General features: G+C 35.0%; 1 protein-coding gene across 4 annotated transcripts in view; it reads right to left on the reverse strand.

Annotated features, from left to right (window-relative positions):
• Positions 1 to 25,955, reverse strand: part of LOC134844869 (uncharacterized) — a 75,670-nt gene that overhangs the window by 36,639 nt on the left and 13,076 nt on the right. For 3 of the 4 annotated variants that reach the window (XM_063861690.1, XM_063861704.1, XM_063861711.1), the window contains exons 2-3: positions 13,753 to 13,917; positions 12,342 to 12,477 (exon numbers count right to left, since the gene is read on the reverse strand). In XM_063861690.1, coding sequence (XP_063717760.1) covers positions 12,342 to 12,477; positions 13,753 to 13,917 — 301 coding nt within the window. Of the gene's footprint in view, positions 1 to 12,341; positions 12,478 to 13,752; positions 13,918 to 21,349; positions 21,872 to 25,955 lie in introns of those variants that run through there. The other variant, XM_063861697.1, reaches the window with a different exon arrangement.

Below are 25,955 nucleotides of genomic sequence, written 5' to 3' on the forward strand. Positions count from 1 at the left end.
TTACTCACCGGTGGGTAGAACGATCGGCAGTATTAAAAATTTCGTGAAAAGGAGCATAAATCGCTAGAGCTAATAATAGTCAACAAGGCGTTAGGTGCGTTACGATTCTCGACTTGACAAATGCGCCAACCAAGTGAACCCTATTTGAAGCGCATCACGACAGGGAGGCGAATACCGTCTCACGTAACTTGACCGAAAAACCGAATTAAAACAATTTGGATTGAAAAAACGTTCTAAAACAAAAATGCTCTTGTTTAGACGAAAACGATTCTGAGCTCAAGAAAGTCGCTTACTCTCAACATTCAAACTGGGAGGAACGGTCCGACTTAACCTACACCCGAGAACTGAGAAAGTCGCCAGTCAAGCTCACTAGTGACCAACAAATCGATACGGATCAAGCGGAGAGAACAATTGGGTCCGTCATATTCAATTTTTACCCATGAGAGTTTGTTCTATCACCAGAAAGTGCTAGCAGGTACACGCTGGTCAATCAGTATAAGAGTATGTCTTGTGTACTTTGACCTCTAAATCAGAGTCTGGAATTTAACACAGTTGAATTAACAATCATTAAAACAACCGTTTTTCTATCCCTTCTTAGCTCATCAAACAATTCCAAATGGGGCCACTGAGCTGATGTGAAATATGGCGCAACCTAGTAAACCGCGCCGATTCGAAGCCTTGTTTGACCCTACAATGGAAGAGCCTCAGTATCCAATTCTACCATCATGGAAAGAGAAACAAAAAAATTATTAGCGTCTGATTTATCCGAAAAAAACGCCATTAAAAATTTTGAATTAGGTTTTATAACTTTGAACTTTTACGCTTTGCACTTTTACACAATCAACCTGAAAATATTTCAAAAAACAATCAAACGTTGTCTTCTCAAACGACACAAAATATTTGACACAGAGGCGAAGCTGATCATCTGACGACTTTTGATACCCAATAAAGCTACAAAGATAATGTGTCTTAGACGAAACCTGAAAAAACATGGATGAAATTTGTTGGAGAAATCGGATGCTCAAAAAGCCGAAAAAAAATTAATGCAATTGTTAAAGAAGTCAATTACCTTCAAAGCAGAAGAAGGATTTGATCATAATTTTATCAAGTTCTTTCTGACAACCAATAGATGAAAACGATAAGAGAACACTTCGGTCAAAAAATTGAAATACGATAATTCCTAAGTGTACTTAGAGCTTTTCATTAATTCTTGCAATCAAATATCGGCATAACCAAAAAAAGCAATCGCGGATAAAGGCCCTATCTGCTATACTACAAGATCAAAATGAGAAAAAAATGGAAATACCATATTTCAAAAACATGAATGCAAAAATTACATACATTAAGCGTGTAACGCATCTCCGGTGCTTCCATATTTTAACAAATTATAGAAAACCGCAGATATTGGAATTAAGATCTGCATCTTTTGTGTAAACTCTGACAGCACCGAATTACAGGAATGGTAATTTCAAATTTTGTAAGACCTTTCTATTCAATTTTTTTTACTTTAAATTTGAAAAAGTAAAAAAACTCGGTGTTTTTATAGTGAAAAACTGTAAAAAGTAATTTAAAAACTACATATCTCGGAAAACGGAAGAGCAGTCGCATTGAATGGAAATTTTGCAATTTGCAGCTCGTGAGAGCACCTTCGCAGTACAAAACTACAAGGTTGAGAATATCGAATTTTAAAAAAGAAATCATAAGACACGTCAAATCTCAATACAAAAAAATGAGCAGTCACAGTGGGAGCCAAGATTCGCAACCTCTGAGAGTACTCTGACAGTCCCCAAGTACAAGGACAGGAATTTCAAATTTCCAAGTTTTTGAAAATTTTTTGAAAAAAAACACGAAAAACGTCATACCTAGAAAATTTGAGAAGTGAAAATTGGAGGCAAGATTTGCAATCCCTGAGACTACTTTGGCAACCCCCAACAACTCATTTGGGAGCTTCAAAATTTGAAACAAAAAAAATTTGTTTTGAAAATTTTTGAAACAACTACCTAAAACGTCATGTCACAACTTTGTGCTGTCATATTTGAAGGCAAAAATTGGAACTCCTGGAACTACAATGGAAGAGCCTCAGTATAGAGATGAGAACTTCAAATTTTGTAAAATTATTTATAAGTAAGTTCTTTGATCAGTTTAAAAAAGACAACAAAAGTGACATCTCGGAAACTAAGAGCATTTGAGCAGTCGCATTTGGACGCAAGATTTGCAACTTGCAGCTCCAGAGAGCACGTTTGCAGTACGATACTACAAGGTTGATAATTTCAATTTTTTTGAACTTTTGAAAGTTTTCTGAAAAAAAAAAGAAATCATTAAACATGTCAAATCTCGAAAACAGCAAGGATTTGAGCAGTCATATTTGGAGGAAAGATTCGCAACCCCTGATACCCTAGGAGTACTATAACAGCTTCAACTACAAAAATAGAAACCTAAAATTATGAAGAGAAAAAAAATTGAATTACTGTTTTTTTGAAATTTGTTTGCAAAAATCACAAAAAACATCATATCTCGAAAACTACAAAGATTTGAGCAGTCAAATTTACAGGCAAACTTCGCAAATCCAGGGACCAGCCTGACAGAGCCTCATTATAGAGGTGAAAACTTCAAATTTTGTGAAATTTTTCATACCTATATTTTTTGAAAAACTTTGAACAAAACCCTTAAAAACGTCATATCTCGATAAACTACAAGGATTTGGGCAGTCATATTTAGAGGCAAAATACGCAACCCCTGAGACCACCTTCACAGTTTCCAACTACAGGGATGGAGATCCTCAAAATTAATGATTTTTTAAAATCTAAGTTTTTGAAATTTTTTGGAAAAAAATCATAAAACGACCTATCTCGAAAACTACAAGGATTTAGGAAATGAGATTTGGACGCAAGAAAAAGAGACGAAATTCGCAATCCCTGAGGAAACCTTATCCCATCCCATTTTTGGGTTGCTAATTTCAAAGTTGAAGAAACAACCCTTGACATCAAACTGGAAACCTAAACAACAATTCTTAACCATTGCAATGTACGATATAGCTAAACGTGAAAAATTTCTTTCGTTAAACATGCAAAATACGTTGAAAAACTTCAACATGGCAGAATAGTGAAGCGCGAATTTAAATATATATTAGATTGCCACAAAAAAGAGTTGGCAGAAAATCTGAAAAAACTCAGAAAGCCTTTACAAGTAACGCAATTACATCAAGAATTATCAGTTGAGAAATTTATACGCAACGGTGACAGAGCTAGATCACAACAAAAGAAAACATTAAAACGTTTTTTGACAAATTGAAAGATAACGTGAAACGATCAACTTGAATCAGTTTCTAATAAAAATTGCTTAAACCTAAAACACATCCAACTAATTGAAAGCAAAACAAATTTCACGCTAATTTAGAATTAAAAAAAAAACATCAGAAACCATGCATCCGAAAAGAAACTGAAAATTTATTTGCAAAAAAAATTCTAGCAGCAAATTCACAGAAGCTTTATTTCTATAACAAAATTTTGGCGCCTATAAAAACTAGAAAACCATTAACCATAATTACCCTCACGAAAACGAAAAAAAAAACTATCAAAAAATCTACCATAAAACTACAGAATTGATTACCCGGCAAGTAAGTCGACAAAAATTGGGTCGAAATCAAAAACGCCGACAAAAAATCAACTTAAATCGGAAGATCTTTTCAGCTGTAAAACATTTATCCCTGTAGTCAGTGACGCCAGCTTTTGAATTACAGCTGTTAGACGTGCATCTTGAGTAGAAATACAGATACATTCGAAGATGACCAAATTTCAGTCATCCTGTGGACAAATTTGTCTACGGGAAAAGAGTCTAGTACCCAATTGCAATACCCCTGCTTATCGCAATGGTAAAAATAATAAGTTCATGATTTTTCTCGTGACTGTAGTAAAGTCCCGAGTTACTCTCGCAGTGATAGTCGTCCTTGATTTAACAGTATCTCATGATAAAATCATTTGCAGCTTTAAACAAGAAAAAACTTGGGTGTAAAAAGAGCCGTCGTATATCAGGGCAAAACCCTGAATGTTCCGACTGCAGCTTAATCCAAATCGAATAATTTTTTGGAAAAAAAAATTTTGAAACATAGGTTTTGGACCAAATCAAACATCAATTGTGAAAATTTAAATCGTACGTAAGTGTAACGACCAATTAGCTAGCCACAATTTAAAATGGAACCATTTTTTTGTAAGAGAAAATTCGCCACCCATAAATATTTCGCATTACCCTTTCAGGATTATAGATAAAATCTTCAAAGTGCGCAAAATTAACCCAGAGCATGGCCAAATTGGCAACTTTCAAACTCACAAAACCTTACAAAAAATAATCGGAGGTAAAATATTTTTGACATATGATTCGATATCTTTAATGGGGCATCAAACGCTTTTGTTAAAAACAATTTCGAACGCCGAAAATTGACAGAATAAAAAAAAAACCACCAAGCATAAATAATCCGTTTTCTTGGAAAGTCAGAACTGAACGAACTATTAGACTGGTTGTGTCTCCGCTATCGCGTCTTTTGTACAAAATATATCGCGCGTTAATTATCCCAAATTGTTAATTGGTAGTTTTTAAACCCCCCCATAAAAATGGGTCAAATCACGACTAGAAGGGCTCTAATATAATAAAATAAAACAATCGCAACTTTCAGGGATCAAAATAAAGATTTTAAGCAAATTTTTTTTTACCCCATTAAAGATATCGACGCCTGAAAATCAAATGTCAAAAGATATTTTGCATCCAATCATTTTTCATTTTTTGCAAAGTTCTAGGCCACCTTCTGGACTTATTTATGCGCGCTTTGAAGACTTTTTTTCGTAATGCGAAAAACTTAACGCGAATTATTTATGCGTGGCGAAATATCCCGCACAACAAAATCGTTCCAAATTTAGGCTAGCTAATCGGTCGTACTAATTCCGGACGACTCAAACTTTCACACTTGATCTTTGATATTGTCCAAAATTAAGTGTTTCAAATTTTTCTTGTCCCCAAAATTAAGTGGCAGTCGGAACATTCAGGGCTTTGCCTTAATTTACGAACAGTCTTGTTCTACTTGTTTATTGTTCGGAAGTCTTAGTTCCTTTTCCTTTTTGAAGGTTCGAGTCAGTATTGAAATTCGTCGTAATTCCTTTCGTGTTCTGTAGAATCGTAACTTTCCAAGCTAGGTTTTACCTTATCCAAAGTTGCGATGTCTGCAATGGTTTTTATATTTCGACTTCATGGAACCAGTTAAATTTCAAAAGTTAAGAATACCGAGTTATACACGGCTTCAAATGGCAAGGGTAGTCTTATTTGAAACAACCTATTAGCCCTGGTGTTTCCTGTAAATCAAAATTATACCGGAGAAATAGGTGAACCCCAGGGCTTAAAATCTGATCCCTTAACTGAAACATAAGTCCTGTTAGCCTAGGAAAATCTAACCAGTTAGAATTTTAAACTTAAATTTGGTTGTTTCGAACTTTAGCCAATTAATAAGGTTTGACAGGTAGAAGGCAATGAACAAGTTATTGCTAAACAACCCTAGACTTGTTCCGCTATTTAAGACGTAAGACTTTAAAGCTAAGTATACCAAAGTTTTGTCAAAATCACAATTACCGGCGAGAAAAGCTAAGTTTCAATCCAAAAATCACCATGACCGTGGCCATTGATTTCTTCTATGGTATGACTTTTTTCGTCAAGCAGCATCAAGAATACTCCTGCTCTGTGTTAGATTCGGACTTATGCTTCAACCTATATAAACTTCTCGATTAGTCGTTAGCTGGCACTTAGAGCAAATATACAAAATCCGTGGCGATAATCATCAATCTTACATATACAAAATCCTGCGATCTGAGAAAATAGATGTTTCCGCAGTGGTTAACAGAGGATAAAGGGCATAGGGCAGATAAGGGATCGATAAGCAACCAGCACCCGTGATGAAAACTTGAAATTCGGAGAACCAATGAGAGTACTCATCCGAAATCGGAGCAAACATCCAGAGATAACCTCCAGAGCATCCAATTAGAACAGTACCAGAGGTAAACAGGTCATCGAAATTTTCACAAACTCAAAAAAATTTCAAGACCAGATGCAGAACGAATGTTGTTTACAAGACGTTTTGACGACCTCGACTGATGCGAGCCTCATTTGAATAGCGATAGAGACTCAAATCTCTCTGACAACAACTCTATTCTAAATTAGTGCCCGCATCCTGTTTCAAGTGTTAATAATCAATTAATAATCGATTATAACCTCTATTTTTGAAATTGAATATAATCAATTATAATACATTATATTCAATTATTTTTATCCAATTTTCTAATTTATTTGTTTTGCAGAAAATATTCATTTTAATCGATAATAAATGTTAATAATCCCTTTTGTTTGCCCGTTTTGTCTTCGACATTCCACCTGAACTGCTTATATTTGATGCTTTTCGTAGACGTTGGTTTAAGTAAAAAATGGGAAAGTTTTCAAATCAGATAAAATTTATAGCAATTTTTTTCTTCTTGATTATAGCTGTTTCATGATGCACATTTCAATTTTTTTTGACCAACAAAATATCAGCACACTGCTTTAGTTTCATGATTTATATGGAGGAGTTATATTTCACATACCACGGGATTCTTTCAACTAATATGGAGGGATCTCTATGAAACTTATGTTTCGTGGTAAAACTTTGTGTTCATATGAACCAAAGAGTGACTGACAAGACATCTCAGTTTTAGAAATTTTTGACAAAAAAAGGATTATAATCTATATAATATTACAATTTATTGTAAGAGTTTATGATATTACAAGAAATTATAAGAGATTATAAAATCATAGAGATTTTCAGAAAAATTATAATCAATTATAATTGATTAAAATTTACTATACTGTCACGAAAAATGTTATCATTATAATGTAATATAAATCGTTTAAACATCTAAATTTGGCGCTTATAATTAATTATAATTTTGATAAAAGTACAATTATAATTGTAATATAATCGATTATTTTCTCTTTTTGCTGAGTGCGGGTGTCCCCTGTTGAAAAGTTAAAAACAGGGCAGCTATTACAAATTGAAAACTATCAGGCTTGATCAGTCGCGAAGGAAAAATCTTCCACTGGATCTTGAATCGATTTTAAAATTAGAGCAAATAAGACGCGTCTTAAAATCACATTTCTTTAAGCGTTAATTTTATAGCTAGTTTTTTTTAAGTCATCATGTAATTACCTCGTAGCTCTCTTTCTTTTCAGTTTTGTTAACATGCGTAAGTTTCGTGTTAAGCAAATCTTCGAAAAACTTCGACTAAAGGAATCAGAAAAGAAAGACCGAAACGCCGTTTGATCACTGAAGATGGAAATAACAACAGGTCATGGTAGCGTTGAATACTATGTTCCTTGCTAGCTTTTGGCGTTTTCTTGAAAGACGTCATCAGAATTTCAAGACTGCATTTTCACAGGCCGAAAAATTTCTGCGCTGTGCTTTAATCTAGCAAACTTGAAATTGAGTTCTCAAAACCATTGAAATGATCCAAGGAGGGCGGATTTAGGGGGGCGGGAGCCCTCCCCCTCCGGGATTCGACCCTCTCACCAACCAAAGGGTCCCCCTTTGGTATTATTTTATGACATCTATTTTTGGCCAAAATCTTTTCTTAAGGCGCCATCGGCGCTAATATATATATATATTAATTTTGAAGAGGGGAAAGCGCCAAAAAAACGCTAGTTTTTGGTCAAAACTTTCTAAAATTTTTTGCCTCTGAACATTCTATGCTCTTTTTACAGCGATCGGTTTTTCTTTTCCGACCATATTTTGCAGAGCAAAAAAAAAACAAATCAAAAAATGCTTATTTTGTTTGACTGACTTTTGAGGGAAGAGGAAGCGAAGGGTTAAACTTCGGAACTTTTTAATAACAAGTTAAAATAAAATACGTTCATTACTTTTAAAAAAAGTGACCGGATATTCAGACCAGTTTTTCCGAATTTGATTCCGAATTACACCACACGCGGCTTAAAACGCAATTGACCCTTGCGTTTCCTTGAATACCTAAAATCGGCAGAAAACCATCGAATTAATCGTTACCTCTAGTAACTTTGTCACGAGGTCGGAGCAAAAACATCCCAGGCCAATTTAAAAACACGTGAAACAAGGGAGACTTTCATCTATTGATGACTTGCTGTCTGTGAGCGGACAGATAATCAGTGCAACTGAAATAATTGCTCAATTTCGCTCAACCTTGAAGTTCCCTTGAAAACACTTATAAAGCAAGCACCAGAACAAAAACCTGCGCTTGCAATTCATCCGCATAAATATTCACTTGAATTCTTAGCACAAAGGATAAAAACCACAAGAAAAATTAATGAGTTCCTTCATGTCAGTTTTGATATTTTTCGAAAGCAAAATATTCCAATTTAACGGCGTGCATTATTTGCGTCACAGAAAAACAAAGCAGCATTAGCAAAAACTAATGAGCTCAAAAAATATCTTTAAAGAACCCTCGTACTTACTCATTCCATACTAAACCAATCCATGGACAACAATCGATTTCACTTCGGCACATGCACGTATCAAATACTTAAAACATAATAATAGTTATCCTAGCCTGCTGAAAGCTTATGGCAAAATCTTGAACACAATGTTCGGCCATGATTTGCTTAGATTGCTTTTTTCATTCCGTTATTTAAATACAAAGACACTTTTTCTTTTGGAAAACATACATCCTGTACAAACAAAAAAAGACAAATAAGTATAAATAAATTGAGACGGAAGCTGCTTCGAAGTGTCGAGAAAAGCTAGATCTACCAAAAAAAGCCGACAATTTTTCAGCAGACAACCTTTGAGTAAAAAAAAAATGTTTTCATAAAAACGTAATTACTTTTTCAAAATGAAAAATACCCAATTCAAAAGACTCATGCGCATAAGAAACTTGTTTCGCTCATCCAATGACGCAATGTGAGCTGTAAAACAAAATGCCGAGTAAACAAAAAAACAAGAAAAAGGAAACAAAGGAAATTATAAGGAGCCGGTGGTCTGATAAAAATAAAACCAACCCAAAAAAAGATTGCACAGAACGGATATTTGATATGCAGACATGATCGAAATATGTCTTCTGGCTGCCGAATGTGCAGATTTGAGAAAATGATTCAGTGATTCTGTTGGACAAGTTAGTTGAAAGAAAAAAGTCCGAACTGAAAAATGTTCTGATTTGATGACAATTTCTAATCGCTAGCATTTTACAGAGGTGAAGCGGAGCTTCGCACCACTTGCGATACAAAAACAAGAAGGCAGCTTAGTCGGAAAAAAAATCCTAGAAAATGTCGAAATACTAGATCTATCAAAATAAATAAGACTAGTTTTGAACCAAAACCGTCCCAAAGCAATAATGTATAAAAAAGTAAGAAAAAACTTATCAATCGGAAACAAAGCCGAAAATGCCTTAGCAGAAACCCTTTCAACCAAAAAAAAAACATTTAAAAAATGCTATGAGCGCCCCTCACCCAAAAACACACACGCGCACAATTACTACTTGCGCATAAAATGGAACAATTTGAGGCCACTAAACCGATATAATATCGGCCGAAACCTCTTAAGCCAAAAAAAGAAAACAAAGAAAAGCCAAAAAAATCAAAAATAAATTAGGACTAATGAGTTAGGTCTGTTCAGTCACCCTCGCCCTCATAACACACACATACACAAACACAACCAACTCGTCGAATGAAGCAAAATGACGCAACTAAACTGATATAATGTAGGCCGAAACACATTAACTCAAAAAAGACAAAAAAAAACAAAAGCCGCAAAAATTCAAGAAGACCAACAAAAACTTATTCACGACCAACAAAAAAGTCCCCCTCGCCCTCAACACACACATACACACATAATCGCTGAACAAATTCCGCAAAAGTAGGCCACTAAGCCGATATAAAAAAAACGAAACCATTGAAGCCGAAATAAAAAGCAGAAAAAAATATAAAAAATATCCCACTCACACTCAAAACACATACATGCTCACGAAAATAACTTTTTCGCTCGTCGAACAATATAAAGCATTATGAGGCCACAATGCCGATAGAAAATAGGCTGAAACCAACCAAGCCAAAAAAGAAAGAAGAAAAACAAAAAAGAAAAAAATTTTCATAAATCGAGTTGGCAAATTATAACCAATATTAACAGATAATTTTAGGAGAGATTAATTTCGTATAGTTCAAAAATGTATCTGTAGCGTTTAGTGTCCAGCAAAATGAGTCCAGATGATAAGAGTTCTATGAACAAAGTTGCTCACGGAAAAAAGAGCTGGTACACGATTTCAATAAAAACGAACATTAGTCTAAAAATCGAGGTGAACCAAAATTTTGGTATGTCTCAAAAAGAACTAAAGCTGGAGGTACTGATTTGATACTTTTTGTATGTTACACTAATGCGGGACAAAATGCGTCATTTTGAAAATAAGGCTCTGCTCAAAACCTTAGACGTTTCTTTGCTAAAATAAGTGAGAAGTGAAAACTTTTGAGACGTTGGATTTTCCCAGGGACATAACATTTTTCTTCAAAAAACACTTAAAAAATCACTTCTTCTACAGGAAAAATTCTCGCGACCAGTTCTTAGGATTAAATTTTTAATCTCAGATTTGATAGGGTACATTTTAAGAGAACTCAAAAACTTTATAATGGTCAAAAATTCAAAAACTTGACTTCTGAAATCCACAACTTTTTTTGCAAAAATCAGGTCGGGTCGCTGAAGTAAAAAAGCTTCATCAAAGCGGGTTTCTCCATTAAACACTGGAAAACTTTCTCGATTGCACCTCAGAATTGGGAAGGTAGTTTTCGAGCTAAGTCAAAAAGTTTCCAAAAAATGGCCAAAGTTTCAAAACTTTGACTTGTTTGAAGGTCATAACTTCTTTCTAAAAGAAATTGGGTGTAGCTATATAAGATCTCTTGTTTCGAAACAACCTCTTGAGTCGATTAAACCTATGATATTAGATATTGCAGGATAAAAAGAGAAAAGTCCGAAAAATACTCAACAAACCAAAAAAAAAATAATATTTCCGAGAACCAGTATTTTTTGTGTAAAAATTGTTTGGGCGTAGCCGCTCATGCACACAAAATTCACGGAACCTGTAAATTCGATTGGACCCAAAAACGCACCCAGGAGCTCATGGTGCAAAGGCGACGGCGTTACCTCTAATCCAAGTGCGAAGGAACCTGGAAGTTGTTAAGATTTAATAATAAAGCAAATTGAAAATTTGTGAAAGTTGTTTACAGAAAAAAATCTATCTACCTATTACAATACATTTGCATTCGCAAGTGTAATAATCGCATGTGTAACAATTCTGAAATCGACGGAGTATATTTTTTTCTAAAATCTTTTTCATCTGAAAAATCTTTATTAAAATTTTTTTCATTAAATAAAACCACAACTCCTTTTGCTCCACAACACAATGGAATTTTAGAAATGGCAATCAGAAACTTTGAAGAAAGCTGAATCTTCCAAGAAAAACTCGGTCGGGCTACGGGAATTAAGTCAACAAAAATAAACAGACGGACGATAGTCCAAAAAACCAGACAGTTTCTAGTTTGCAAAAAAACAGGTCCTGACCGGATGCGAACCACAAGACTTTGTCATTTCGAACGTTGAATTTAAATTATTTATGAAGTTGCAACACGTGTAACATTTTCAAGTGCGCGATTAAAGCTGTTTACGTGATTGCAACACCCTTGCAAATCGAAAGGATAATAAACGAAATATGTTTATTATCCATCATCCTTGAGTGCAAGAATATTTTAATAAGAAATTACGTGGGGACTTCGGAGTCCAAAATGATCACAGAAAAGATGGTGAATGAAACGTCTGGAACAGATATATCAAGTAATCTACTCAAGGGAGTGCCGAGGAAAAGAGAGTTTTGCTACTACTTTCTTCTGATTGCCAAAAATGTTGAAGGAACTGCCCTCTGGTACAATTCTAAGTAAATCCATTATGATGAACCAACCCTAATTTTTTCAAAAGACACATTTGGCTCCATTTTGCAATAATCTAATCAGGAATTACGGGCTCAATAAATTGATTCTTTTGATTTAAGTCTCCAAAGCAGTCGCCAAAAATTTTCAAAAACCCGCCCATCAATTACTTCATGCGCTCGACACGCTCTTCCATTAAAACTTTTCGTTTTCCTCCTCAGCGCAACGAACTACTTGTTTCAACCTTAAGCACGAATAGATGAGCTAGTTACATGCAGTTGTAAAATGATCTACAGATCTACTAATAATGACACCCTACGTAATCGATTCTTTGTCTAATTCCTTAGTTTCTAACCATTTCTTTCTTTTTTGTGTGTTCCCCAGTGACGCTTTTACTTTACCTTTTTAATGAGCCAGAAGGTGTCGACTGCAATGACCAAGTGGTGTGCTGTGATGACTGCCTTGGGTGCATTGCTGCCCACCTGGGCCAGGTGACACATGAGGCAGAAAGAATTCCAGTCCCCCGAGAGGCCAAACCTGAACAAGCACCCAACTAAGGGAACACTTTCACATTTTAAAAGTAAACAGTCTATCAAAAAAAAACAAAGGAAACTTTCAACAGGAATATGAGGGAGGAGACTTGTATTTTAGGCCCAAGCACAGGCATTTTCATTCGTATAACCATTAAGTTGAACATATATTTCATGAGTATAACTCCTTAATTGTCATATTTATTCAGACAGCTAAAAGAATGATGGAGGGATATTTCCAATTTTGCAATTATTTTTGACCACAAGAATCTACCTGAAAAAATGTCTTCACATCTTATATTTTTGTCCTTCAAATTATCAAATTAGCCAATACAACTTGCACTTACTACTATTGCTCTTACCCAACAAAATAATTCAAGATGACTTCTTGATTACGGGTTAGATTTACAATGAGCGATTAAACAGTCATCTGTCCTATTAAAAATTCAGTGGCGCCTCCTTTAGACTTGAATTAAAATTTGAGAAACGGCTTCTTTTATTACGGTGCACACAGGGTTGAAAAGAGATGATTGAGCTTATATCCCGGACCACTAAAGTCCGATATAATAGCAAACAGAAGCTTATTCAGTAATAAGTTTAGTTTAAAGATTTAGCGGGTATACCCTCTTGCAGATTTTACCATCGAAACTCTCCGTTAAGAGCAAATAAAATTTCAACTAGAAAAGTTGGTTTTTAAAAATCAGTACAACCACATGAAATGATTTCACTTTCAAATGATTACGTTCCGACTTTTGGCGTGGGTTTTTATCGTTAAAAACCAAAAAACGGAAATAGGTAAAGCCCTACAAATTATACCAGTTCAATCATTTAGAACTGCTCGCAAAAATACGGGAACTAGTAAAATGCAAATTGGGTTCACGTCAAGAAATTCGTTTTTTTTAACACGTTGAATTAATTTTCATCTTCAACTGAAAAAACTAAACGAGTTCAGTTTAGTTGATTAAGGATCGAGAGATGAAGGACCAATACAATTTTTTCCATCTCTTTGGACAGAATCGATAAAATTACCCTGATTGAAATCTACATATAATTTTTGATTAAAGCCCGAAACGGGGATAGTTGCCTCGCTCTTATTTTTTAACACCCGGTAAATTTTAATAAAACCTCCCCGCCGTAGCCGGTTCCACCTTCAGAAGGAGAAAGCCACTGGGACCCCTCCAGCCGTTACCGAAGTGGGATCTTGTAGGCTTGTCCTCAGCTTATACACATCAAGCCGGGTCTAGAAGTAGATTCAAAAATGAGCGAGGCGTTTTACTCTCACCTCATGGGCACAGCGAATATGATGACGAATAAGAGGTAGAATATGTTGCAGAGAGACATGCTGCAGATGACCTTGGCCGCATTCTTCCTCTGAGTGACTCGGCCGAACTTGACAGTGAACACGACGCCACAGTTCATTCCCAGCCCAAAAAACGAGAGACATAGTCTGAAAGAGAAAAGAACGCCGAATCTAAAATCGATTTTCATAATTTTTGAAATTCCACCAGCCATGGATATCATCCAAAGGGTGTAATCTATGCCTTGACAAGCTAAAGAATAATTAGGAGTTCTCTTTACTATGAACTTGAATTTCGATGCAGACAAACATTTTAGGTACATTTTTTTATATCAGTTAAATTACAAACGCTACATTAGGAATGTGTTATATCTGTAGACTATAACTAAGTCTAACTAAAGTTTCAGATGTAGGATGTAGCCAGCTCAATTATGGCTTTGGATTTGCGGCTCGAAGCAGGAAGAATTGTGATTTTGAAGATTGAATTACTCTCTCTATTAACAGATTTCTCTATACGTATTTTTCGGTTCCTTTTTATACTAGTTTCGTTTTACATTATTAAAAGTCATTGGCATCTCATTCCGGTTATGACATTAATTTTCAAAAACATTTTTTCATTTTGGTCACATGACATAAAATATTCATGAACTTGCAGTAAAGGTTATTTAGATTGAAGTAGTGACATTAACAAGATTATGTGTTTTAGATTGAACGCGGACAACAATATTTGGCAATTAATAGTTTGGTTAAAAGTTCGTGTACCAGAGTTTATGTTGATGACATTTTGAGTTACTTGAGTTTATCATCTCCGCTGTTATCATTATATTTCACTACGCTTCTTTTTGCTTCCCCAGCGTGAAGCAGAGGAAAACATCATAATTGAAGTAGATTGTTCTGAAGATGGTTGTCAGCAGTCGTGCCATGCTGAAGCTCGATGGTGTAGTAGTAGAAGAAGATGAATGGTGTCATACTTCATAAAACGAGGCTTGAGATAAATTAGGCAATAAGTTAGCCACGTGAGTCACACTTTCCAGGTTTCAAAATTACTGCTCGATATTTTAAAAATCATTTACATCAACAGTTTATAAGTTGATTACAACGAATGATTGAGGACGACTTTTGGGGATTTCATGATGATCAACCGAGATGAAATCTATGTTTGCTACATCGAGCAGTTTTCTGAATTTATGCTCGCCAGAAGTAGCAGTCTTGTTCAGGTGATTTGGGATGAGGTTTTTCGCCTTTTGTGTCATAGTAAAACATGACAGTCTTCAGTTTTAATTTATTTTTTTTCTGACTCCGATTTCAAGAAAGGTGGTACGATTCTTCTTTCTGACGCATATATTTGATGCAATGCAAAGAAGAGTACATGGAGTCCAGTTGAAATTATGAATGATTAAATGCTTATCATTAATTACTGTTTTAGTGGTTGATAACTTTCAAACTGTCGGACAAAGTAGGTTTGAGTTGTTTCATTGTGTCGGCCATGGGTACTACAATATCTTCTAAATCTTTAAGTGTTGGTGATGTTGGTAGTTGATTGATTTTTCTCTTACTTGTCTCAACATATCAATGTTGGCATCAGCTTATTGTGATGATGCAGATTCGGCATCTTTTCCATTTGCGCACTCCTGTATTTTCGGACTTGAGGATGTACGATTCGATCAAGGGATAACCTTCGTTGGATGATAATAATAGCCAATCGCCGTATCCAAGATTAACTGGCTGCTCTCTCATAGGCAGGAAAACTTTTTCCGTTTCACAACCTTTCATTGCTTCTAATGTCCCTTTGAAATACAATGTCGATAGGCATGATGAGTGTCTCATCTGAGTTGCCATATTTTCGTGACATATTTGGTATCGTGAGGATCCAATGCATTTGTCCAATTGATATTTTATCACTTGAGTTGATTCCATTTCATTTTCTGAGAGGGACAAGAACGGTGCTTCAGTTTTCCATTGAAGTACAATATCTCGTTCTGATTGAGGCATTGGAATCGGAAAACGCTTGAAAGACTGTGAAGGCTGATTGACGGCTGGCTATTGATATGACTAAAGTCAATAAAAGGGCTTCTCAAATCACAACTGTATCCTTCAGTAATTCAGCTTCATAGTATGACAGTATTTCTGTTGTTGGGATTGCTAATGACAATCTATCCTGTGAACTCACTTGTTCGTTTGCTACGATGTTTAGTATCGTTGACAGAGATTCTTTCGATACTAGTGACATTCGCAATTCTCGTTTTACAAGTATAGGTATCGATGTCATGAGGTTCAGTTTATAAGCAAAAAGTGCTGATCTGTAAGTCTTGATATTTGTATATGCCAATGCCAGGAGTGATGAGCAATCAAATTTGAAGTTTATCTGCTGTCGAGAATAGAGAAGTTGGTCACAGTTTCGGAGTATGTATATTGGGTTCTCGAACACCTTGAACTGTTCCTCTACCGTTTTCCAATTTTGATTTTGAATCTGAATGATTTCGTCCTGAGTCTTTTTCAGTTCAGATAAGCCTCGGCTTACCATGAAAAACATTTCGTTCGTGTCTTTTCTTAGTCTGTGGACATCTGCTATGCCTTCTTCCACAAAATCGGCGAGTCGTAAAATGTTTTCAGCATTTTTCTTTGACTTGTCCTGACAGCTTCCAAAAAAGCCAGCTAATCTACAATTGTTGCCTCCTCCCATGAGATCTCCTCCTCAAAAAGTCCAATGGATGCCATGGCTAAGGCGGCTACTGGCAACGCTTGTTCTGGCCGTCCATTGAACTGTTCCTTTTTCTGGGTTGAGGAAGTCCTCTGTTTCGCTCTGCAGATCGCTCAGTTCGACTTAGGCTAAGGTTTTCTCATTCTCCAACTGTTGTACTAACCACTCTACGTTGAAGAAGGAGTCGTTTTTAATGAAGTTCGTAAAGAAGTCGAGATCGCAAAAAAGGCTTTTCATAGTCCAGATTTCGCCTAAATGTTTTGAATATTGTTTGTACTCGTTTATGATTGTCAAGTTTAACTATGGGAAAAGGACCAAAAATTGGACGTTTATGAACTTCTCGGCCATAAGTATGGTAGTTTATCGAATGAACATGATTCCATTTGTCATCATTTCGTCGCTGTCATGTATCGCTTCTAAATTGGATTCCCATGCTTTGATTTTATAGAAAAGTTTCAGTAAAACAATTGTAGTGTGACTCACTTTAGATGATTTGATACGCTAAGAATATCAATGATGACAGAACTCTAACACGTATATGAGTTTTGTTTGATGTTTTGTTTTAAGTATAGTTTTTTTGTTCATTAAAATCCAAGTTTTATGTATTCTTTTCAGCACTTACTTTTAAAAAAAGACTTGAGCTAAGTTTTATTCGAGTATTCTAGTCCAAATCAATTGTGTTTCAATTTGACATTGACAAATTTGGGCCTTTTGGGCTGTCCCAAGGGGACTTTCTTCTGGTCAAGAGAGGGCATTCTATCTTTCACTGAAAAAATTGCCAGTGCTTGTCCTGTGACCAATGAGCAAAGACCAAAAAACGATGAGAGTTCAATGATACTACTGGTAATTTTGCCAATTCTGCTGCTGGCTATAGTTCTATACAAACTTCTGTAAGTTAGGTCTCTGATCAGGTAGAGGTTGATAAACTAGAACTGTTCCGTGTTTAGCTTCAAATTTACTTCTTGCTGTATTTTTCTTTCTGTTTTTTAAGTGAGGTGCAATAAAAAATATGTTAAGATACAAGGCGCAATTTAAGATAAACATTTGTGCGTTTCTGTTTATTATTAAGTTTTAGATTTTAAAACAATGTCTGAAAACGTTATTAAGTATATCTGGAGCCTGAAAAGGTTGACAACAACAGTTCTGAATGCTCTCGGATTTATACTTGTTGCAACAATGAGTAATTTATTGGCAATAGATCTTGCTGAACCATATATATTCAACCGTGGTTGTGTATTTCGAAAAACTGTTCGTAAAGTATTGCAAAAAATCAAAACGTGTTCTGAAGACTTGGAGTTCTAATTATGGCAGCAGTTCTGTATATCGATTTACGGAACTCATTAAATCTCATCAAAAATTTAATGTTAATTGGCCTAGAGCGGCGTTTGTACCGCTTTCCGTTGTAGTGAAAGCAATTAATTTTGAATTTAACACATTGCGCAAAAAATTTAACTGTTTCACCTTCGAGCAAACTAAAAAACGCCAAGTTATGTCTTTTTTTATTTTCAATGGAGTTATTTCTCAGTATTTGGCTCTGGCTTCTGCGCGCTAGCTATTAAAATTTATTCGTTCGGGTGGCTTCCCGCGAGGATTGCCAAAGTGTGAGTGTGCATTGGTTTCGCCCGGCGAGTATTGCTTTTTTCCTGCGGAGTCGAGTTATTTATGTATTGTTTTTGCAGGGGAAATTTAGCTATTCCTGTGTTTCCGGTACGCAAAAGCTGCTTAAAGAATTGTTTTGTTGAGTCTTAAGGCATTTGTGTTTATTTGATCTTTTATAACTTTAGGCATGAATATATACTTCTTGGAGTAAAACAAAAAACTTAAATACGTTCAATCATTTTCATTTAAGCTTGAAATCAATTCCAAGGTGGTATTGAGCTTTTTGTTGTGCTTCGGGTTGAGTAGTAGAACATACGAGTGAAGTTTAACCGATGACGCTTTTGCTTTTTCATAAAAATAACTTCTATTCTTATGATAACTTGTGACTATATTTTGCTTGTTTTCAGCAAAACTCTGGTTTACTACATCTTGAAGATCCCGATTGAAATCAAAATTTGGTGTTTACTTTCGAATTGTTGTGTTTTTGAATCTTAAGTCTTATGGGCTCCTGACCATGAAAAAATAGCGAAGGTTTGCATCCTATTGTAGAATAGCATGAAGTGTTGTGGATATAGCAAGCTAAATCAGCATATTTATGCCAGTCTATCCACTGTTCTGATGTGTTCAATTTCAAAATACGTTTTAAAGCTCCGTGTGATCGCTCAATAAGTCCTAGACTCTGTGGATGCTTTATGTGTTGTGTTTCAGATTTATTTCCAACAATTGTGCTAGTTCATGAATTAATTCGGCAGTAAAATTGGTTCCTAGATCTGCTAGTATTGATTCTGGTTAGTTGCTGTGCTTGAAAAATATCGATACTTAAGCTTTAGCAGCTGTTTTTGCATGAGAACCTTTCAAAGAAATTGCAAAAAGAAACTTCGTAAGAACATCAATAGCTGCTAGTGCGTACGCAAATACCGGTGACTAAAATGGTCCGACTAAACCGATCTGTAACATATCGCCGGAAAACGATTGAAGACTAGATAATTCTTTTAAAGGCGGCGTTAGTCGAATATTGAGCGAAACCTTTGTTTAAAGACATGTCAAACTGTTGCCTACATAATTAAGCAAAGATTCAGTAAACCCTGGGAAATAGAATCGTTTACGAAATTTAGCGGCGATGCGGACAATTTCTATGTGACCAGCTGTTGTAGCGCTATCAATACGGTATAGAACTTCTTGTCGAAGATGTTTAGGAAGACAAAATTGATTAAAAAGGACTTGAATGTATCAGAAAAGAAATGACGATAAAAGATATCGTTTTCAAATTTTAGACGTGGTAACTGTTCTGCATATTTTTTCTGTTTATACGAGCGTAAGTAGGATCAAAGACAAGTGTACCTTTTATCCATTTTTTAAACAATGTTGAGGGTTGTATCTTTTTCTTGTTCATTTTGCAGAATCAAAATGCCTGTTAAGGAGACATTAAAAGAATCGAATGGGTTTGTTGTTTCAATAGCTTGAATTTTATTTTCATTTATTATTTTATAGGCAAAAAGTGTGGCAGTGTTGTCATGATTTTTTTGTGTGTTTCGTTGATTCATCAACGAGATGCATATTTCCAGTTTTTTCGATGGCTTGAATGATTGCAGCAGGAGTAATTCTTTCGTGTTCATGCATGTTTTTGTCAACAATTGATGAAACAGAAGCATTTGGCGTTTTTGCGAATGATGAAACTTCAATTTCTCGTGTTGGAATTCGACCGTCAATTTTAGCACAATTGATTGTGCCGGATCAGTATGCATTCGTGATAAGAATCTGTTGCTGCATTTACCTTGCATGGTATATGCCCTACGACAATGTTGAAAGAGAGAAGTCGATCAACAAAAGTCCATAATGATGGGTGTATCTTGTTGGCTTCAAAAAATCTTATTAGGCTCAAGTTATCAGTGAGGACTAAAACAGGTTTTTGTGCCCCACAAACATAGTGCGCAAAATGGTCTCAGGCTGTTTAAACAACCGTGACTGGGTAAACTACTGTCAGCCAAAAAGAACGGGTGCACACGACTTTGTTGTTTAATTTGTTTTGTTATTTTTATTAACATAAAATTCAACCATTAAGACAAATCCTGCTTGGTGAAAACTAGCATCTGTGAGAATGACATACTGTTGATCTGGTTTTGCCAGACTGAGTGTCATTTTGTCGCTGTAAACAAGTGGTTTTTTAAGTAAATGTCTTTAAAACTTTATCATGTGTTTCGCCTGTTATTTTTTCTGTGGCTTTTCTTAAAAGCAGATAAAATGGCATTACTTTCTCGTTCAAGTTTGGCAAGAACTTTTGAAAAAACTGATAAAACACAATGAGGTGTTGGTTGAAGTATCCGCTATGTTGGTTAAAGTGGTCACGAAGAGCTACTAAAGCGTTATCAAAATGCTGCTGAACTACTTGTGGCAGGGTCAAGAAAAACTGTAAAGCGTGGGTTTGTAAGCGCAATTGCAAGTATCCGCTACGTTGGTTATTATTAACATTCGCGACGTCTACGACTCTTCGTATTTGAGATTCAAATTCTGTTCAATTTTCAGACGAAAGACCGCTAAATTTTCGAATACTGACGTTTGAATGAGGGTGGGCCATTTTTAAAGTATATAGGTTTTGAAAATTTGTGCCAGATTCGATTACAAAAAATTTCAATTTTTAATTAACAATCAGCATTTTCAGTAATATGAATAATCATTAATTTCAGTATGATTTGTTTTTAATTAACTCAAATTTATAGCGATAATATTTAAATCAGTTCCTTTTTTGTCATTCCAATTATTCAAATCTAACAGTTTGCGATAAAAAAACCGCGTTCTCACACAATTGACTAAAAACGTGGCTTTTGATAGTTTAGGTGATCAGTGTTCTAGATACTAGTAACTTAAGTACTAGCAATTGACATTAAACTAGTAGTATGTATTAACTTACATTGTAGTACTATTATGTTTTAACTTGAAGATGCATTATAGAGTATTTCGCGTAATTCGTGCTAGTCAGATGATTAATGAAAGTTAGAGCAGTTTTATAACTTAGTTCTATTGTTTTTGAGACCTGTGATTGGCAATAGTTGTGGTTATTTAATACATAATGGGTCTCTATTTATGTGCTCCAAAGACTTATCATAATTTTCGTTAGACTGTGATAGCAATATACAGTTGTTTTGAGAGCTCATAAATCGAGAAAAATAAATGATTTGCAATCGCAAGGATCAGCCAGTAGGCACCAGGATCAAGAATTCATAAAGCACCAGTATCAATTTAAGATCATTTATTTACGAAACCCTCTTGCGTGAAAACACGTACATCAAAAGCGTGGAGACTGAAACCACAACACATCGTTTCCCTCTTGAAATCAGCCACTGGTTCCACAAAGTTGTAGTGCCTTCTGTGCGCGATGCTGCCTCTAGTTTTTTTTTTCAACAAGCCGCCCCTTCTCTGATTGCTGGTGTCTTCGGAACTGCATCAATCGTCTCCGCTCGACCGGATTGGTAATCAAATTATAAATTTGAATTAAAACAATTTGAGTAAAGAGATTGGTTGAGAAACATTAGTATTTGGTGTTTTGTTCTGGGTATCACAAATTTATACCTATGACCATGTTATATCTGTAGACTATAACTAAGCCTATTTAAACTTTTAGATTTAGGATGTGGCCAGCTCAGTTATGGCTTCGGAATTGCGGCTCGATGATGGAAGAATTGTGATTTTGAAGATTGGATTACTCTCTCTATTAACAGATTTCTCCAGTGATCGGTTCGTATTTTCAGCTCCTTTTTATATAAGTTTTAATTTACATTATTATATATATATCTCATTGGCATCTCATTCCGGTTATGACAATATTTTTCAAATACATTTTCCCATATTTGGTAACATGGCATTAAAGATTCATGAACTTGCAGTAAAGGTTATTTAGATTGAAGTAGTGACATTAACCAGATTATGTGTTTTAGATTGACCGCGGACAACAATGTTTGCCAATTAATAGTTTGCTTGAAAGTTCGTGTACCAGAGTCTATATTGATGGCATTTTGAGTTTACTTGAGTTTATTACCTCCGCTGTTATCAATATATTACAGAATGCTTTACGGGTTAATCAACCCTTCTTGTAGCATCCCTCCAAGTCACCTAGAAAACAATAAACGGATCATAAAAAGAAATCTACTGATAGTAAAAAAGGAGAAAACATCCTTTCACTATCGCAAACTAAATCTTACAAATAATATTGTTCCAAAAAACTATACGCTCTTATGTTTTTTATTTAAACCGAGTTTTTGATTTCCGTAGTTTTGACAGCAGGTGAAAAAGTAACTCTTTCAGTTTGCTCTTGCAGTCGTAGGTATGTCCAAACGCAGAAAACGCAGATTCCTTTCTGTTATTTGTCTAAAAATTTCTGGAGAAATTTGAGTTAAAAATATTTCAGAAACAGTGTCAATACTTCATCCTTATTCCAAACAAATTAACAGGGGTCCAGTCAGTTAAGAGAAACTCAAAAACTGATTAAGAGGCGAAACAGAGCTCAGAGCTTCGCATATTTGCGATGGTAGAAAAACAAGAAATTTAAAGATAACAAGAACTTTAAAGATAAAGACTGTCTTTGTAAACAAAAGCCTGAAGATGTTACCAGAAATTTCAGCAGCTCAATGACCTGAATCATTTCAGCTGTCAATCAAAAAGTTTACAGTTATTGTTCAAATACTTAAATCAGAAGAAAAGTCAAAACTGTAAAATCTCAGCCGACAATAGTAAGCAGAAAAACAAAAGTCCGACAATTAAACTTTTCCATAAAGGAATTGTTTAATTTGCAAAAAAAAACACAGATACTGACCGAAATTGAGCCCTGATACCAAGCATATGCAATTCAACTGCATTATAACGCTAAAAATAGTCAAAACTTGATTTGCTATTTAAATAAACTGATAATCGCAAGGGTATGTATATATCACTACGAATCAGCATTCCAGATGACAAAGAAGATAACAAAACCACCCACAAACGGCAATTCACCAATTTTCGTACCACGCAGCTGCTTGTAAAAAACATTGCCACCCAAACCGCTTCAAAAAATCTGAATAAACCTTTAAACAACAAGGATAACTGGTTGCCGTGCTGAGCAAATTAAACAAAATGTTCCTACCATATTCTTAAGCAAAACTTCATAACAAAGATTTTTTTTTTCAAATTAGTGCCGTACAAATTAAGTTTTTAAGCTAATAATAAAACTTTTGACGTTACTATGCTTCAGCTTGAACTTGAACCCCTGCAGTAAGTTTTGTTAGTAACAGGTGACTGAACGAACTATAAGAAAAAATAACTATCAGAAAGTCAATGCACAACTAATAAGTTTGCTAAGCAAAGGAGAAATTATCGAGAAAAAATCCGTGTCCCAGTAAAACCAAAAACTGATATTGAAGCAAGGCAGAGCTTCGCATATTTGCGATAGAAAAACATGCTATAATAAATTTAAAGCTGAAGATTGTCTTTGTAAACAAAAACATGAAGTTCTTACCAAAAAATTTCAGCAGCCCAATTACCTGAATCAAAACAGCTGTCAATCGAAAAGCTGAAAACTTTTGTCAGCATTCTTTTCATCAGAAAAAAAGTAAAGAATGGTCAACCTCAGCCGACGAAAAAGCGGAGCAACTATAGAATATTAAACATTCCAAGCAGGAAATGTTCAATTTGCAAAAGTAATACAGATACTGGCCGAACTTGAGCCCTGAATAATCGTGATACCAAGCATATGCAATTCATCTGCGTTAAAAGGGCAAAAATGAGCAACATTTGATACGCTATTTAAATAAAATGATAATCGCAAGGGTATATAGTACTACGAACCAGCATTCCAGATGACAAAGCAGATGAAAAAACCACCTACACTAGGCAAAGCTCCAAATTTCGTACTTAGCAGCTGCTCGTAGAAAATGGCCACTCAAACTGGTTCAAAAACAGTCTGGTAAACATCTCAACAAGAAGGCTATTCGTTTGCAGTGCAGTGCAAATAGAACAGAATGTTCCGACCATATACTTGAGCAAAACTTCAAAACAAAATTTTCTCAAAGTAGTACCGTTTTTGCATGCATGGCGCAATGAAAGTCTCTGAACGAAAGCCGAAAACTTTAGCATACTTGATGGTAACAGTAAAGTAGACATATATGAAGTTTTTAAAAAAACACGACAAGAAAAACAAAACTTTGCGAGCTCTATCTCGCTCTATTTGCTCGAAATTAGACAAAAAAAATCGAAAACTTCAAACCAGTCTTTTTTGTCGGTGAGATAACTTTTTGAAAAATTCAAACGTATTCGAATCATCACTGAAAAGCATTTATATGATGCATCACTTGACCTATTCAGATGAATACTTGTGGTTAAAAAAAACTTAAAAAAACATACCCGAATGCAAAGTTCCTCCCCAATTTCAAATGGCGCAAGAATTACCTTCATTTTATTCATAATACTGCATAGTCGTGAAAGTAGAAATATAGGTTGAGCACAGTCGAAACAGACCTGATTTTGGCCAAGAAAGTCGAAAGATAGGCCAAGCAGACAAGACATAAGTCGTGACACTCCCCATTTTTAGACTTTTAAATGAAAAGTCCGGTTCAGTTATCAGCAGGAGTAATTGAATTGGAATTTTCATTTGCTATCCTAAAAGTGGTGTGTCTCGAGCTAGGTCTCAAACTATGTTTCGACTTTTTAGACCAAATTCGGGTATTTTTTGACTGAGCACGATTTATCTTTGTAATTTCGCAACTATGATTTAATATGGACAAGGATAGCCGGTTACTGTACAAATAGCACCGAATGTTCCAATAATAGTCTTAAAAACTGATTTTTTTTTTCAAGTACGTGACATTTTTTCTGTGTGATGTGATAAAAAGAGAGGACGAAAAAAAGGCTTATTCGACAGTCATCGTAAAATAGTCCTATTGGAAAACACAATTTGTAGAAAAATTACTAAGAAAATGGTAACTTTTTTTCTAATTTTCGTAGCAGAAATTGAAATTATTGATTATCAAAATCGCCCCAAAAACTTCAAAAACTAGCTCAAATTGCTTAAAAAATTGCTTAAACTAAGTTTTTACGTCTTAAATTGAGCATAAATAAGCTTTTGTAAGCCTGCATGCTGACATTATTAGCTAGAAATTAGACCAAATTAGACTATTCTAATGATTATTTGTGCTACCTGATGCAGAACAAAAAATTCTAAAATACGTGAATACAAAGCTCCTCCCCATTTTCCATGGTTGGAACAATAAACAATGTTTAAGCAACATTAACCACGCATCACTCTTTTGCGTCAAATTCTTTCCATCATTTTAGAGCAAAAGTTTGAAATCATCAGCTTATCTTAGAGAACAGTAGGCACTCTAGAATAGCAACAGAGCTGCACTTTTAATCAAACTTAATAATGATTGCATAAAAATGAAGAAAGAACAAAATAATTAAAGTGGCTCAACAAGAAATGTAATTAAAGATAATTCCATTTCTTAAAAAAGAAAAATAAAGCAAACAAAGATAATGAAAAAGCTAATCAATTTAAGAAACAAAAAAGAACGCTGTTATTGGTTAGTCAAATTTGTTTTGACTTTCTATTTTGATTGCTGCTCATTTTACGCAATTGTATTTGGTCTCCGATTGGAAAAACTTTCATTCCTAACCGTTTTCTCAATCATAATAAAGAGCAATTTTGAGGAATTACTATGTTCGCTTTTAAAACTCAAAAAAACTGACAGTGAATTCAGTCTTGCACTTGAGAAGATGTTTGTTGCAATACCAAACTTTGGAAACGCTGGCCAGTTTGCGCCCTTCCTTCTTGAGAGCTTTTCAATTTGTTCAACCGCACTCTAAGATCGACAATGACCACTGAATTCAAACTGGAAGATCGAAAAAAATTCTTAACCACTGC

Source organism: Symsagittifera roscoffensis, chromosome 1, assembly GCF_963678635.1.
Source record: "Symsagittifera roscoffensis chromosome 1, txSymRosc1.1, whole genome shotgun sequence".
Classification (NCBI taxonomy): domain Eukaryota; kingdom Metazoa; phylum Xenacoelomorpha; order Acoela; family Convolutidae; genus Symsagittifera; species Symsagittifera roscoffensis.